General features: G+C 33.9%; 1 protein-coding gene across 1 annotated transcript in view; it reads right to left on the bottom strand.

Moving 5' to 3' along the window:
* LOC145273132 (guanine nucleotide-binding protein subunit gamma-like) overlaps positions 1–13,926 on the bottom strand; it is a 29,343-nt gene extending 15,417 nt beyond the window's left edge. Inside the window, exon 1 of the mRNA XM_080127062.1 lies at positions 13,665–13,926. Within this exon, the coding sequence (XP_079983188.1) occupies positions 13,665–13,807 (143 nt within the window). The 5' untranslated portion in view covers positions 13,808–13,926. The remainder of the gene's footprint in view (positions 1–13,664) is intronic.
* Positions 13,927–16,797: the final 2,871 nt, after the last annotated feature.

Here is a 16,797-nt window from a genome sequence, read left to right as displayed (position 1 = left end):
CAAGAAGGCGGAGATACTGGAAATCTGATGAGACTTGTTGCCACTCAGACTCCAGGGAATACCACAGGTTGTTCTCAAAGAGAAATCTTTGATGATAGCCTGGATAAAAACTCCTAGTGAGTGAATGATAATAATATATTGAAAAGGATGTTATTGTTGAAGTTGAAATTGTACTTGTTGTGATGGGAACCCTGGGGAATGTGGCAAAAGGATTTGACAAGTGGATTGAGAAAATTGTGATCCATTGCAATGTTGGGGTGTTTCAAAAGACTGTCTTGTTGGGAACCGCCAGAATCTTTAGGGAAGTTCTGAAAGACTGAGAAAAGAAGATGCTTGATAACCTATGACAACAGACAGGCATAAAATGTGACAACAGAGAGAGAGAGAGAGAGAGAGAGAGAGGGGGGGGGAAGGGGTAAAAAAAGATGTTTGCCTTAATAGGACTTAAATATCTAGGTTTTCCTCGTGGGAACTGAATTTAATAGGTTGCTTGGTTTGTGAATTTTTCTATTTGAGGCGAAGTTTGATTTTCTGAGGAACCTAAATTGACATATAAATTTTTAGTTGTCCATATATATGCGAAACGGTCCATCAAAATGCACTGAAGAATATATATGTGAACTTAGCGATGCATCTGCCTAACCTCGCAATATAACCAAAACCATCTGCTTACTTTTTTAATTTTCTTTAAAAATTTTTAAATTTAAAATTTATTAATTTTATATTTTTTATTTCTTCATTATTTTATATTATCATTTTTATTTATATATTATTGTCTATTTGTCCTAACTTTACCTTATTTACTTAGTATAAATATGGATATGTCTGTATATATATGAATATGTATATATATATATATATTTTTTTTTTTTTTTACATAGGCATCACCACATTATCAAGGCCAAGAGGCCACTCAAGGATAAGGGTTAAAGAGTGTACAGTAGAAATTGGACATTATAGTAATCATTAGTAATGAAAATTTGGTAAAGTTGATAACTTATATGGAACGGCTCATCAAGAACTTATTTACGTTAGACTTGAAGACAACCATATTGTAGTCAGCCGGAAAGCAGGAAAACGGAAGACAATTCCACAGGCGTGCAGTTCTAAGAAAGAAGCTTTGTTCATGGAATCTACGTTTAGGTTTAGGCACAGATAAAGAGTGGGGGGAATTATTGATAGTGTTTACAGCTAGACGAGTGTTTCTTGCGAAAGTTTGGCGAGGGGGGACCATAGATTGAAGCTCATTCGAACACTTTCCATGAAAATAACGATACATCAGAGACAAACTCGCAACATCTCTTCTGTGAGATAAAGGTTGCAAGGAAGAGAAAAGGACATCTCCTACGAGGCTACAAAGTCTATTTTGAACTCTATCAAGGCAGGCCAAGTCCTTTCTAGCAGCTCCTGCTCAGATGTGGCAACAGTATTCCATCCTTGGACGTACCTGGCTCTTATATAGATAGAGAATAGCATCAGCAGTGAGATATCTACTGGATCGATAGAAAGATCCCACCATTTTTCCAGCGGCCTTGGCAACAGATTTGATGTACGTGTTCCATTTAAGATCAGGAGTAATGGTCAAGCCAAGAAGTTTGTCAAAACTTGAGGCCTCCTGAAGACGAGAGCCATTCATTTCAATTGATGTCAGATGTGGATCAGAATGTTGATGATGTAAAGAGAGAAGCTTGGTTTTAGATGCATTAAAAGTAACCAGCCATTCTTTACCCCATTGTACTACGTGCTCAAGATCAGAGGAGAGAGAATTGGAGAGAACTTGGTCGTTTACTGTCTTAGATGTGCTACCATAAATGGTAGTGTCGTCAGCATAGATGTCTACAAATGATGTAAGGATGTGATTTGGAAGATCATTAATGTAGATCAGGAAAAGAGTTGGGCCCAGGATGGACCCCTGAGGGACACCGGCATTAATACTGTGAGCTTCAGATTTTTGCCCCTCAACTACTACTCTTATGAACCTATCAGAAAGAAATGATTTAATAATTGAGAAGACATTTCCAGCAATACCATAGCTAGAGATCTTATGAAGTAAACCTTTATGCCATACCCTATCAAAGGCCTTAGATATGTCAAGAGCAATTGCCCTAGAAAGGTTGCCTCCGTCGAGAGATTTGCTAATCCTATGAGATATAACTGTAAGCACATCTGCTGTAGATCTAGCAGAATGGAAACCATATTGAGTGTCACTAAGAAGGTTATTTTTGTTGAGATGTTTGATTACTTCTGTATTTAACACAGATTCCAGCAACTTACTCATGACGCACAGGAGACTTATTGGCCTGTACTGAGAGGGGGATGAGCGATCACCTGAATTCTTAAATACAGGGTATACTGATGAAATTTTCCAGGGAGATGGGAAACTATTCTCCTTAAGACAGCGTTTAAACAGTTTTGTAAGTATGGGCGCTAGTTCAGGTTGAAGTTTTTTGAGTACTATAATTGGAATACCGTCAGGGCCAGTTGCTTTACTGGAATCAAGGTTTTTGATTAGCTTGGCAACATCACGTACAGATATACGTATATCACATAGCGTGTTTTCTGATACAGGAGGAAATATTGGGGGTTGGCAGCCTTGATCGCAAAGGGTAGAATTAGCTGCGAAGTTCTTGACAAATAGTTTGGCTTTGTCCAATATATATATATATAGTAATTTATAAAATATATATGGCGATTAAGCTACACTGAATATTCGGCGTTTCATCCACTATAGGATTCGTCAGGCTTATGCGCATAAGCCTGACGAGTCCTATAGTGGATGAAACGCTGAATATTCAGTGTAGCTTAATCGCCATATATATTTTATAAATTACTAACTAGCTCTACCTATGTATTGAGCACTTTTGAAGTAAATACTTAAAGTTTACGCATAAATCTATACTTTCATATATTAATTTTATGTGAGTAAATGAAGTAGTTATATATATATATATATATATATATATATATATATATATATATATATATATAATTGTGTGTGTGTGTCTATATATGTCTACGTGCTTATATTTCTATTAACATTTATTAATATCTTTAATTATGTAATTGTAAGACCTTATCTCCACATATATGTATATAAGTGAGCGTGTGTGTATATATATGTGTATATGTGCTTATATATTTTTGTGAGTATACATATATGTATAAGAGTTGTGTATATGTGTATGTATATCTACTTATGAACCCATGTTTGTCTGCATTTACTTTGTTTATATATATGTACGTGTACGTATGTGTCTGTATGTGGATGTCTAGAAGTGTACATATGTATGTATATGTATATATGCGAATGTGCGCGTGCGTTAACCTATGTAATAAAAAACCTATTAGAAACGGCAAGGAACAAACCGACGTATAACGACTACAAACATTTAAACGAACCCCGTACGTGTAAAAAAAAATGACATCTAAACTAACCCTCCCCCCCACTCTCTCTCTTTCTCTCTTTACCTCTCACTCTCCCTCTCTTTCCCTCTCGTTCTCCTTCTCTCTCCTTCTCCCATTTATTTAATATACCTTGCTGAAAAACCAAAAGTCAGTTAAAATTTAAAACCAAAATATTGAAACTCCCTTCCCCTCCTCACCTTACCCCCTCACTTTTCTCTTTATCATCCTCTCTCCAAACCCCCTCCCTATATCCATATATTTCCACCCACGCCTACCAGAATCTGCTACCCCCCACACACAATACAATCGAATGTACCTTTAACCTTCAAAATTGAAATATTGTCAACAACCGCCTCTCCCCTTTTCTTTCTTTCTCTTTTTCTTAACACTTTTTCCCAATAACTAACAACCACTTCTGCGAGGCCTGACGAGGCTGTTGGATCGTAAACATGGTCCAACATCTGAAACATATGTAGCCAAACAGATAAAACGGTAATAAAAAATAAAACACATAGTTGCTCTGCAATAGTATTGAGCACTCTTTTCAAGTTTTTCTAATTACCAGTTTTACCAAATATAAAGTACAGAGTAGTCTCATAAAAATTAATTAAATTTATCGTTATTTTATGTTTTAAATGTAATTCCCGTCCCCCACCACCAAAACAAAATAACAAATTGTATTTGTCATGTTTTGTCCCCCCGCCCTCGATCGCCAAACTACAAAAATATGCTAGTAGTGACATGGTGGCCAAAAAAGTGGGTGCTCATTTTACATTAAATTAATATGGAAAGTCATCCCCTACTCTAAAATGTTAAATTTTTTGAAAATTTATTTCTATTATTTATAAAGGCTATTTAAACGTATTAGGCCAAAAAAAGTAGATCATAAAAAAATTAACGATTTCTGTATAGCCGTTTATAGAATAATAAAAACAAACAAATGAAATCTTTTCTCCAGTTTTTCGTAAGTTTTTTTTTTTTTTTTTTTTTAATATTTTGAAAAACAATAAAAGCCAAACATTTTTCTATCTACCGGAAATTATTTTTTTAAGCTAGAAATTTATTGAGATTACCAAATTATTTTATTTGGTAATTATGTTCCGAAGGGGCAAATAACTCTAAAACAAAGACTTTTAAAAAATCGATGTTGGAATAATAATTCCAAATAAATTTAATTAAATATGTTATCAATATAATTATTGCTTAAAATTTATTAAATAACGATTTTAAATAGAACATTTATAACAATTCTCTCGCTAGAAATATTAACTCTTTATTATATCTAGTTTGCAAGAATAATGCTATCTCTAGAAATAAATGAGAGTAAAGTAAGGAAACCTTTGTATATATATTAATCAAATTGTGAACAAACAAACAAACAGACAGGAATACGAATTTATATATATATATATATATATATATATATATATATATATATATATATATATATTAAATGGAAGTTAAACAAAATCGATAAACTAATGCATGTAAATGAACTTGTATTAATTTATCGATTTCATTTACCTCCCATTTAATCTACTTTAACTCTAGAGGATTTAACTCTCCTCTATTCCAGACGACTGGTTTTAATTCTTATACTCCACCCTACCTTATAATCATTTCCCTACCTTATAATCATTTCCCTTATATATATATATATATATATATATATATATATATATATATATATATATTTACACAGTGATCACCACTTATCAAGGCCCGTAAGCCACTCAGGATAAGGGTTATTGCAAGTACATTACGTTAGTGTGGAGATTTGATGAAGTGTTTACTTAAGGGGGCGGTTCATTAGGAATTTGTTAACATTGGACTTGAATAAATCCAAGTTGTAGTCCGGTGGGAAGCAGGCAGACGGAACAGAGTTCCACAGGCGTGCAGTTCTAAGAAAGAAGCTTTGTTCATGGAATCCGCATTTTGATTTAGGCACAGATATAGAGTGGGGGAAATTTTTCACAGTGGATTCAGCTAGACGGGTGTTTTTCGTGAAAGATTGGCGAGGGGGGACCAGAGATTGGACCCCCTCGGCAATCTTTCACGAAAAACACCCGTCTAGCTGAATCCACTGTGAAAAATTTCCCCCACTCTATATCTGTGCCTAATATATATATTGGATGGATGACTAATGCGTACAGACATGTATTGGCAAGTTGAAATGCAATTTGACATGAGTTAAGGGCGAAATAAATTCATTGATTGATATAATTAAATGAATGATTTTGCGATACAAAACAGGTGCTGTCAAGAATTGTGCATTGATACTTACAGGAATAAATGGTAAGATGGTCAAAATCTTGAAATTTGGAATTAAGACTTTTGTCATTTATTTGTTATATGCTCTAATTATATTGAGCTTCATAAAGTAAAGGTTTGGTATAAATAAAAGGTGAAATATAATTGAAGAAACTTTTTTGCGCGCACACACACACACGCATATATATGTATGCACATACATATATATACATATACATATACATGTACATATATATGTATAATATAATTATGTTATCAACAAGTAAATCTTTAACAAAGCAAAACTTGTCAAGTTAAGAAACGCTCAACACTATTAAGAGAAGCAAACAATAATCTCTATATAAATAAAATGAACTCATTTTTTCCCGTCTGATTTTGACATTAATAGGATTAAAAATCAAGATATTTCATGCAAATATAATATGCACAAACGGCAGAACAATATCTGAGGTGTGTTATAGGCTTATTATTTCTCAAATTCCTCGATAATCTTAGATTTCTATACTTTTTCTGCTGAGAAGTCACGGCCAAAATCGGTTAAGATCAATGGAAGTGGTAAAATATTTTCTCTCTAATAAATTCCTCCTCCCCCTGCCACCACTTAACACCGTTTGGGGATCATTCACAAGGAACAGTTGAGAAGAGAACACCGGTTTGGCTTCGTAGTTCTTTTATGTGAAGTTATTTAAAATCACTAAACTAAGCTGCAGTGCTCTGTGGCGTAGTGGTTAGCATGCTGGACAATTCACATTATATTTTCACGTTCGTGCCGACCTACCGTACGCGTTTTTTTTTTTTTTTTTTTTTTTTTCCTAAACAACTGGAATGGACTTTTCTTGGTGGCCGAACTGTTAACGTTGCAGATGGTTTTTTTTTTTTTTTTTTTTCACACTTTATTTTCCTACTTTTACTCATGATACCGGGTTTGATCCTTCCTACTTACCTACCATAACATTTTTTAAAACTCCCCCCCCCCGTCCCGGAAACAAACACTCAGGCAACGCCGGGTACCCCCGCTAGTATTAAATAAAAGATGAGAAAAAAATTTATATAACTTTATTATATCATCAGAACAATAAGGAAAAGTTAAGAGGAAAATTAAGAAACACATCTTTAGGCCATGGCATTTTGAAGCTAAATGCTTCTCATCAGAGAAGGAGAAGGGCCAGAAATTTACAAAACGGAAATATAGAAAAAAAAAACTGACTTAATGACATTTAGATATTAAATGAGGATGAAGGAATGGGATAGTATGGTAAATAATAATTGAAGTATAAAACAGAAGGGTAATATATATATAAGTCATACTGAAAAATACATTATATATATATATATATATATATATATATATATATTTAAATAAGGGAGTAGTCACCAACAATGTGTATTTTTTAACATTATTTTATTATTCGGTGTCTTGGTTTTCTCAATGAAAAACCAAGACACTGAATAATAAAATAATGTTAAAAAATACACATTGTTGGTGACTACTCCCTTATTTAAATATACATACGTCTTTCTTTCGTTGGAATTTCTTAACCCATTTTATTTAAATATATATATATATATATATATATATATATATATATATATATATATATATATATATATTGTTTTTAAAATATAATTAGTGGATAATTATATAAAATAAGAATTACAGTTAAGTTTACCAAAATAATCCAAGATGGCAAAACTCAAGTAAATTATAAATATTAAAGAATTAATATTTATAAAGTAATCTCAACCAGATATAAAAGCTTGATAAAACCAAATAGGAAATAGAGCTTATAATAAGAACAAGTAGTTAATAAAACATGTTAAAAAACACTTTGAAAAAGAGTTAAAAACATATTTAATTTTAAAAAGGAAAAACTAAATAAGTGGATAGTCCTTAATCTGCAGAGTTTCGAAGAAATACTTTTCTCCTCATCAGAGGGTACGATTTAGCAAAATGCGGGATCGGATTTTGCTTGCAAAAGTATTTGATGAAACTACAAGTAAGTCATAGATCTTACTTGGTAACAAATAGTGAAACAGAAGGAATATGGTGAATAAAAAGGTGATTTCACGTGAATGGATAGTCTGGTGAAATATCCAATAATGGTAAAATCCAAAAATCCAAAATCCCAAAAAGTTGGTTAAATTTCCATTTCCACAAGTAAAATCCAAGGGAATATATATATATATATATATATATATATATATATATATATATATATATATATATATATAGTGGTTGTAGATAGTCGAGTGTTTTTTGTAAAAATTTGCCAAGGGGGACTATAGATTGAAGTTCAGTCGAGTATTTGCCATAAAAATAATGATAGAGTAGTGACAGGCCCACTATAGTAGGTTTTGAAGCCGGTTTTGAACTCTGTCATGGCAGGATAGGACGTACTAAACAGCTCCTGCCCAGATGTGGCAACAGTACTTCATTGAATGCTTACAAGTATCACACAAAATTGAGTTACACAAAATGAGCGGGGAGTGTTTTTTAGTGCCACTGCTGGTTTCAGATAATGTATTTTATTCAGTATTAACATATTTAAAAAGTGCCAAGAAGAGTGCTAACGCTTAATATACATGTAGTTAAAATGATGAATGAAAAAAATCTATAAAAACATGAATGTTATGAATGGGTTACCAGAATTGGTTGGCCAAATAAAAAATTTCATGAATAAGGACCGTAGTGTGTCTATAGAGACAATAAGTGCACAGTTTGATGTTAGTGTGGTAACTGTACACACAATTATTCGCGAGGAAATGAACATGCAGAAGATTTGCATGAATACACCAACCCACAACTCCATCTTTATCACAGACTATTTGACCAAGATGGGCATCGAGACAGTTCCTCACCCTCCCTATAGTTCAGACCTTGCACCCTGTGATTTTTAGTGATTTCCTAAGCTCAAGGAAAACTTTAGAGACTGTCATTATGAGACAATTAAAGAAATGAAAGATGCCATGACGAGGGTCATTGACATATTCACACAAGAGGAATTCCATGGTGCCTTCCAGAAGTTGTTGGAATGGTACAACAAGTGCATTGCAGCCGGAGGAGATTACTTTGAAGGGAACTAGAGTTTCATGTGTGCATTATTAATAAAAGTGTTCATACAGAAAAAGTCTGGAAACTTATTGAAGGAACCTCGTAAGAGGGTATGACCACAAAGATTTGGACGATTGCATTTATAATCTTAGATGATAGAATTGAACCAATCAGGAGTCTTGCTTTATAAAATACTAGATGTACCAGTGCCCCGTTGGGTCACAACTACTATTATTATTACAGGGTGACCCAAAAAAAACAAAAGCTAAATGGTGGCTATCTTGAACATATGCTGTAGAACGGAGAAAAAAAGGCCAAAACCCCTAGTGTTTTGAAGTGATGTTTTGAATATAATAAACTAGTTATGTTCAAAGTTTCATTTCATTCAGACAAAACACTAAGAAACGGGGCCTAATTAGAGTTGGGGGCCCGTTTTTTGGGTGTCACCCTGTATTCTTTGATTTTGTTTGAAAATTCATAAGCTGTGACATTTTTTAAAGATATTTGTTTTGCACAATTAAAAATATTGAGTTTATTTACTTCTCAATTATCATCATTTATTTATAATATAATCTCACCAGTATGCATGCATGTATGTATGTATGTATTATTTTTAATCCTTCAGGGAGACTAGCCGCCCTCCTCACCAAACAAGTCTGGTGGGGGAACCATTTTAGTCACCAGTTCCAAAGGGCGAATGAAACCTTTTTCAGGGTCAACAGCCAACTAGCACCATGTATATTATGGTAGAAAGGTCTCCTGTAAGCCATGGTGAAGGCAACCTTTCTAGAAGCAAATCTCTGATTAAAAAAAAACATAAAGTGGGAGACCAGTACCAGCATTAAGCTGGTCTGCAGTTTAACTTGTTGCTGGCTATCTTGCTCTTGCTTGTTGTTGGATCTCAACATTTTGAACCGAGAGAGAAACTTAGATGTCGTACAAAGCTAAAACTCTGTAACATCATCTTTGTATAGATACTCCTTCAGGCATTTGGGCTCATGGACTTTAAGTGTCTGAGGGAGTGGCACTCGTCTGACAAGACGTTGCAATCATCATGTATGTATATATGTCTTCCAAAAATTTTCGACAGAGGCGACGGATTTTCACGAGATCTGTATCGTTTTAAAGCTCAACCCTTCGGATGACAAATATTGAAAAATTGGCTAAAAACATTAATTCCTTCAGTGGGCAGTTTTCTACAAGGAGGGTCGGTTTTTTTATGTTGCTATTTTTGCAAGTCATCATATCGGTTGGAATGACTTTACTTAATTTCAACATTCCGAACATCCGGTCACGTCATGGATTAATGGTAAGACGTCAGATTTGTTTTCACTTTCTTTTCTGGCTTCGCGTCACAGGTTCGAGCCTGCGTGCCTGTTACCACTTTTTTTTTTTTTTGCTCAACACACACCTCCAAACACCCGAGCAACGCCGGGCACTCAGGCTAGTATATATATACATATATGCCTGTCTAGTCGCACTGATGAGCTATGATACAGCGAAACAGTACTGTATGTGGATGACTATATATATATATATATATATGTATATATATATATGCTAGCAGGCCGCCTGGTACTGCTTGGTCGTAAAATACGCATAAATATTCTATTTTAATTCATACAGAAACTGAGACATATGCATGCGAATATTATGTTTTTTCTAAACAGTTCACTTCTTGTAAGTAAAAAAAAAAAACTCGAGCTGAGATCGAAACCATAACCTAAAGACAGCGAGTCAAGTATGATAACCATTACACCAGCTTGACACGCTCTTTACAAAATGTTTTCAAACCTACTTATTCTTAACATAAAGAAGCTGTTATGTTTCATGATCATGCATGCACATTCGTGAAACAGTTGACAAACAGATAAAAATGTGATGACTCTCAAGTACAATTTTTTTTTATTTAGACCTCCTGCATTTTAATCCTTTTTCCGACTGAAAACAGATTAAAATGTTTTCCACATGTTTGAATACCCTATATACCAAATTTCAAGCCTGCAGATAAAAAATTTGTTGAGTATATAGGTTGAGAAGTGTCCTCACACACACATTGTTACGTTTATAGATATATAGAATATGTTAATGCAATTTCATGTTCGTGCATACGTTATCACCTTTCACACACCCCTGAAAATGAAATTACTCGATCAGCAAATTCACAAATACTCTGATGTCGCTAAGGTTAAAAAAAAAAATGCTGACTCTAACCATTTTAAAATTAATTGTTCCAAACTCAAGGTTCCTGTTAATTATTATTATATAGAAGTATTATCTACATATTAATACGATAGCGTGTGTGTTATTTTGTGTGTTATGCTTATACCCTTTTTTTACTTTCGAGTGACTGTTGTTTAATTGTTATGCCCCTCCCCCATTTCTTGTAATAAATAATTTTACCAAGAATTCGTCATAAGTTTTGATTTTGGTTTCGATTATAAGTTGATGGCACTCAAGTCATCTACTTTTCTTTATAAATAATCTTACCAAGAGTTCTTCATAAGTTTCGGTTTCGGTTTCAATTACAGCTGAAGGAACTCAGGTTATATATATATATATATATATATATATATATATATATATATATATATATATATATATATATATATATATATATATATATATATATATATATATATTTTTTTTTTTTTTTTTTCATAAATTTTGGTTTCGGTTTCGATTCAAGCTGATGCACCCAATTCATATAGATATTTTTTTTATTTTTGAAATCACAACTTTATAATATATAAGAATCGATAGAAAATTGACTCTGTAATAATATATATAAGAAATCTGCAAGAATTAAATTATCATATTTAAGTGTATTTTACGACCGGGCTATGCAGGGCGTTCATGCTAGCTTAGATAAATACTTTTGCAGTTTTAACAAAAGAGCTACAAGGTGTAGTATCTGTTCTTCAGATGCTGCACTTCTATTTCTTGTCCTCTTTCGATGGAGGAGAAATTCTTCACGACTGAGACAATTTTTATTTTTGTGCCTTTTTTCCACGTTAAAAAACGACCCTGGTGTCTAACTCTGTCCCGTGGGGAGTCATAGTAAATAGGTAGAATGATATCAGATCGTCTCCATTTACGCTGAACATCCACAGAATGCCAACATCAATATATTACATATGAAAGAGTCCACTGTGGAATTTCCACAGGTCTCGCTAGTTCTTTATTATAATTATTACATAGAAGCATTACTCTTTACAAAATGCAAGCAATCAAGAACGCCCGGACGGTCCACAAAGTTTTATAATTAATAAGATTTGGAATCTCTTTGAATTTTTCAGTGATAACTTTTTCTCTCGATATAAATAAAAAACACTACATTCTGCTGATCTTGGCTGGATTAATTCTTTACCCGGAAAAACTTTTCTGGCTGGATTTATGCCGCTATTGTTTTTCTTCTTTTTTTTTCGAGACAACTGTAGCAGACACAAATAGACCCCTTTTCTTCTCGCGCATTCGCTTCCTCTGAGTGAGTGATGCGGCATTAAACTGTCCAATCTGAGGACTTGCACACGAATACAAATTAACCCCTAGGAACCAGACAGCTTCCGGTCCCAAAAGAAAACTCTCTCTTACGCTACCAGCCTTCGCTAGACGCCTGTTCTCTTCGCTGCTCCTACTAAAGGTATTGACGACAGCCGCCGGCTGTAACTACCTCGTAAGGCAGTGGAGACCCGACTCTACTTTCTTCCTTCAGTGCGCTCTGCGAATAAACCTTTCCCTGGTTAAGTTGAAGAAGTTGTTTGTCATTGTTCATAGAATTGTGTTATTTTATTTTATTAGGGAAATTCCTTAAACAACTATGTTTTTCTATTACGAGAATGGCACTACATTCAAAAGGTTATAGGCCAAATAGTCGCTTTTAATTTGATAGATATGAATCGGAATTGTGGTACGTGGAAGTTTTGGGATATTTAAGAATACAGAAACTACAAAGTTATTAAGTCCTAACCAAAGAATGCTAACGACCAAGAATTTCTTGAAAAGAACTCGAGTGTTTTTACAGAATTGATACAATGCTTGACTCTATTAATATCATGAAATACAACAATGCTCGACTCTATTAATATCATGAAATACAACAATGCTCAGCAAATATATATATATATATATATATATATATAACAAGTTTGCTAGATTTTATTAATTTCACCATATATATATATATATATATATATATATATATATATATATATATATATATTGCATTTTAAAAGGGTATGAGCACAAAGATTTAGACGATTCTACTTATAACTAGGAGTGATAAGATCAAACCAGATGTCAGAATCGTTTTCTTTCTTTCTTTGTTTTTCTTTCTTTTTTTTTTTTTTTTTTAGATAAACTGAATCTCGTTAAATTCTTGAGACCTAACTTTACGTCTTGACACGAAAAGAATACTACGTTCTGTTGATCCTGACTGGATTAGTTCTTTACCTGGAAAATTTATGCTGCCGTTTTTTGTTTGTTTGTTTGTTTATTTATTTATTATTATTTTTTTTTTTTTTTGATAACTACATTTTTCTATTACGAGAATGGCTCTGCACACAATAATTGAACATTAATAAAAACATTTATTTTGTTGTTTACGGAAAAAAAAAGAATTATAATATAAATAACTATTGGTGATTACAAAATACCGAATTCCAATAAATTTGAAATTATTTTAATTGGTAAAATATGTTTTTTATTAGGAAGTCAACTTGATTTTAGCGCCTATTTTCAAGAAAATGTACGGCAGTCTTTAATTAATAAAATTAACATAAACCATAGCAAAACAAAAACAAAAAAAACTACTCTGCACACAATAATTGAACTCTAATAAAAACATTTATTTTGTTGTTTACGTAAAAAAAAAAAAGAAAAGAAGAAAAAAGAATTGTTAAATACTTTTTAAAGTTCAAAATGATTTAATACTTACAGTTTGACGGTTTCCGATACTTTCATGACATCGGTCTTTGCCAATTGTTTTGTGTATTGGTCGATAATTAGTTTCCATAACTCTGGGGGAATTTCCCTCTCTTCCTCCTCCTCATCCTTCTTCTTTCCCTGCATCTTATTCATGATGGACGCGTTTGTGTCGGTGAGAGATCCGAAAATGAGTTGTTTCTTCCTCGAAGTCTGCTCGAACGTGTAACGGCCGCAGATTCGGTTGATGTCTACCTACAAACTGAAATGCAAATGGCGAACTTAATCCGTTTTTTTTTTTTTTTGTTCTCTGCTGCTTTAGCTAATTATCAAAACCCAACAAATTCTAAAGGATTAAAAGATCAAGAGTGTTGGCAGATCCTTGGATAATCTCCATGATAACGAATTAAAAGATTAAGTCTGATGAATAATGATGAATAATTTATAATAAGTTATTCGTTTATTTTTATTTATTTTCACCTAAAAAGGTAAGCGTTCCCAGCATGTGGGTGTGCACACCCAGAAAAAGTAAAGTGGTATGGATCGGTAGAGTATGGCTTTTTTTTTTTTATTGGTTTGATTTTTTTTTATTGGGTTGATTTTATCGGGGTACTGGGTGAAATAAAACCAATAATTTTTTTTTTTTTTTTTAAGACGACCCAGATACCTCCAAATTCAAGTCTCGAATGCCCTTCTACAACTCAAAAATTAAGAGTTTCCACCCAATTGAGACATGGAAGGAGGGATGGAGAAACAACAATACTTCAAAAGGAGGGGACATCATTGAAGACGCAACCTTGCGTCTCCCAGATTTTGCTACAAATAGTAAGAAGCAGTGTGTAGCCGCAAACTGGATCAGAACAAAACACTGCAGGACTGCAGTAAACAAATGCAAGTTGAGACAAATGGACTCTATAATCTGGCCAAAGTGCAAGAAAACACCCCAGGACATAGACCACCTGATCCTGCACTGTCCAGTCACCTGACTGGAAGGAGGCTATGCAATCGCCCATCTATCTGAAGACAATTTCTCAAACTCGCTAAGAAATAGCAATATAGAGATCTAACCCATACAATACTACTACTCCTAGATTAGTTTGATTTTGTTGTGGCATTGCTTCCCTTGATTCTTTCAGATATTTATAGGGTTGAAGTTATGTGTTGCATGGCAAGAAATTATATGAGAATGACACCATGAATGAGTAATGGGTCTTAAAAGACATACTAAGATCAGATGACCTCAGAGGAAGATTTAATCTGGATAGTATAGAGAGATGTGTGCAGAACAGGAGACTTTGTTGGTTTGGTCACTTTTAAAGAATGGATGCAAATTTTTGGGTTAGTAGATGTAGAATAGTTGAGGTGGAAGTGACAGTTTGGAGAGAAAAATCAAGTAAAGCATGGGTTGAAGTGATAATAAGGATGGAGTTGTGAGAAAGGGGGATAAATAAAGACTGGGCCAGAAATAGGTTAGTTTGGAAGTAAATTTTTAAAAGTCATCCAACACATCCCAGCTTGTAAAAACAGATGTTAAACTGATAATGATGATGATGATGATGATGATGATGATGATGATGATGATTCCTGCTATATTCACCCTATCATCCAAATATTACTCAATCTGAATTTGGTCGATTCTGATCAATTCAACATTTTATTTTTCTATCAATTTTCAATTCAGGAATTTTCTACAAATTATTTGGATATTAACACCATTCTGAATTTTTGTGATGATGATCGATTATTCATATTTGGATTCCTTCAACTACTGTTCTCATCTTGATCGTTGATCGTTATTTGCACCACGTTTCAGTCGATCCTGCATAGAATTTCAAAAGAATCCTTTATTTGATCCATTGGAGTAGCATGCTCTCATTCCATCAGCCATAACTGGGTAGAAGTCCTAAGTAATTTGCAAATGTAATTTTAGGTCGTCCTTACTGAGGATTGAACCTTCAATCTCCAGGAATGGGAGTCATCACTTATCAAGACCCGAAGACCACTCGAGAGTAAGGGTCAATAAATATAAGGTATTAGTATATACTTGGACCTTTATTATTATTCCTGATATTCATAAATTACCTCCCTGATAACATTTTCTCTTAGATGGGGATATTTGCTGATGACACCATGCTCTATCGCAGACATGAGGGTAAAACGAATGCACCCATATCTAAGGAAATTGTTAAAACTCTAGAGGAAGACCTCTAGTCTGTAATGGAATGTTCAATGCTGCCAAGACTAAACATATTTCCTTTAATAATTACAAGAAACCTTTTCAACCACTGATTGCCATGGCTAATGATACACTGCCTGAAAGTACTTCCTTCAAGCTCCTAGAGTTAACATTCACGAACAACATGAATTGGAACAAATACATTGAGGCTATTGCAAGTCTGCTGCGAGGAAGGTAGGCTCTCTCTACCGTGCTAAAAGGCTACTCACACCTCAGAGTATCCTATATCTCTACAAGGCCACAGTTCACCTATGCATGGAGTATTGTTGCCATATCTGAGCTGGTGCATTTGCCATTAGTCTCTTGCTCCTAGACAGGGTTAAAAAAAGTTGCCAACCTAATAGGTCTTGAACTATCAATTACACTCCAAACTCTGTCCCATCGCCGAAATGTGGCATCTTGGTGCTTGTTTTACAAGTATTTCAATCGCAAGTGATCTGACAAAATCTGAGCACTAGTACCCCCCTGATGACAATACCCATAACAAATTCGACAAGCAGCAGAATCCCACCCCTACACTGTATATATTCCTAGATGCCATTAAAGCAATCTACTCGAATAGCTTTTTTCCTTGGACTGCTGCACTTTGGAATTCCTTCCTAAGTCGTTGCTTCTCTGACTGTACTGCCATGCAGAAATTCAAATGTAATGTGAACAAACATCTCACTGCCTAACTCCATAGATAGTATTTCTGCAAATCTGGTTCCAAATAGGAGCGCCTCATGACTAAGTGGCCTTGTGCTTTGCTTGGGATGAAGCATCAATAAAAAATGAATAATAAATTGGGACATGATGGAGGTCAGAGTGATTATTATAAAAGGAACGAAACTTAGTTTTCGACCAATCAAATCCGAGTAAAAGTCTTAAGCAATTCACAATTGTATTTTTGTTTGCCTGCACTGAGGATTTT

This window comes from Euprymna scolopes, chromosome 4, assembly GCF_053919585.1.
Source record: "Euprymna scolopes isolate OS-2025 chromosome 4, ASM5391958v1, whole genome shotgun sequence".
NCBI lineage: Eukaryota > Metazoa > Mollusca > Cephalopoda > Sepiida > Sepiolidae > Euprymna > Euprymna scolopes.
The sequence above is the reverse complement of the archived record's forward strand: the minus strand, read 5'-3'. Positions and strand labels throughout refer to the sequence as shown.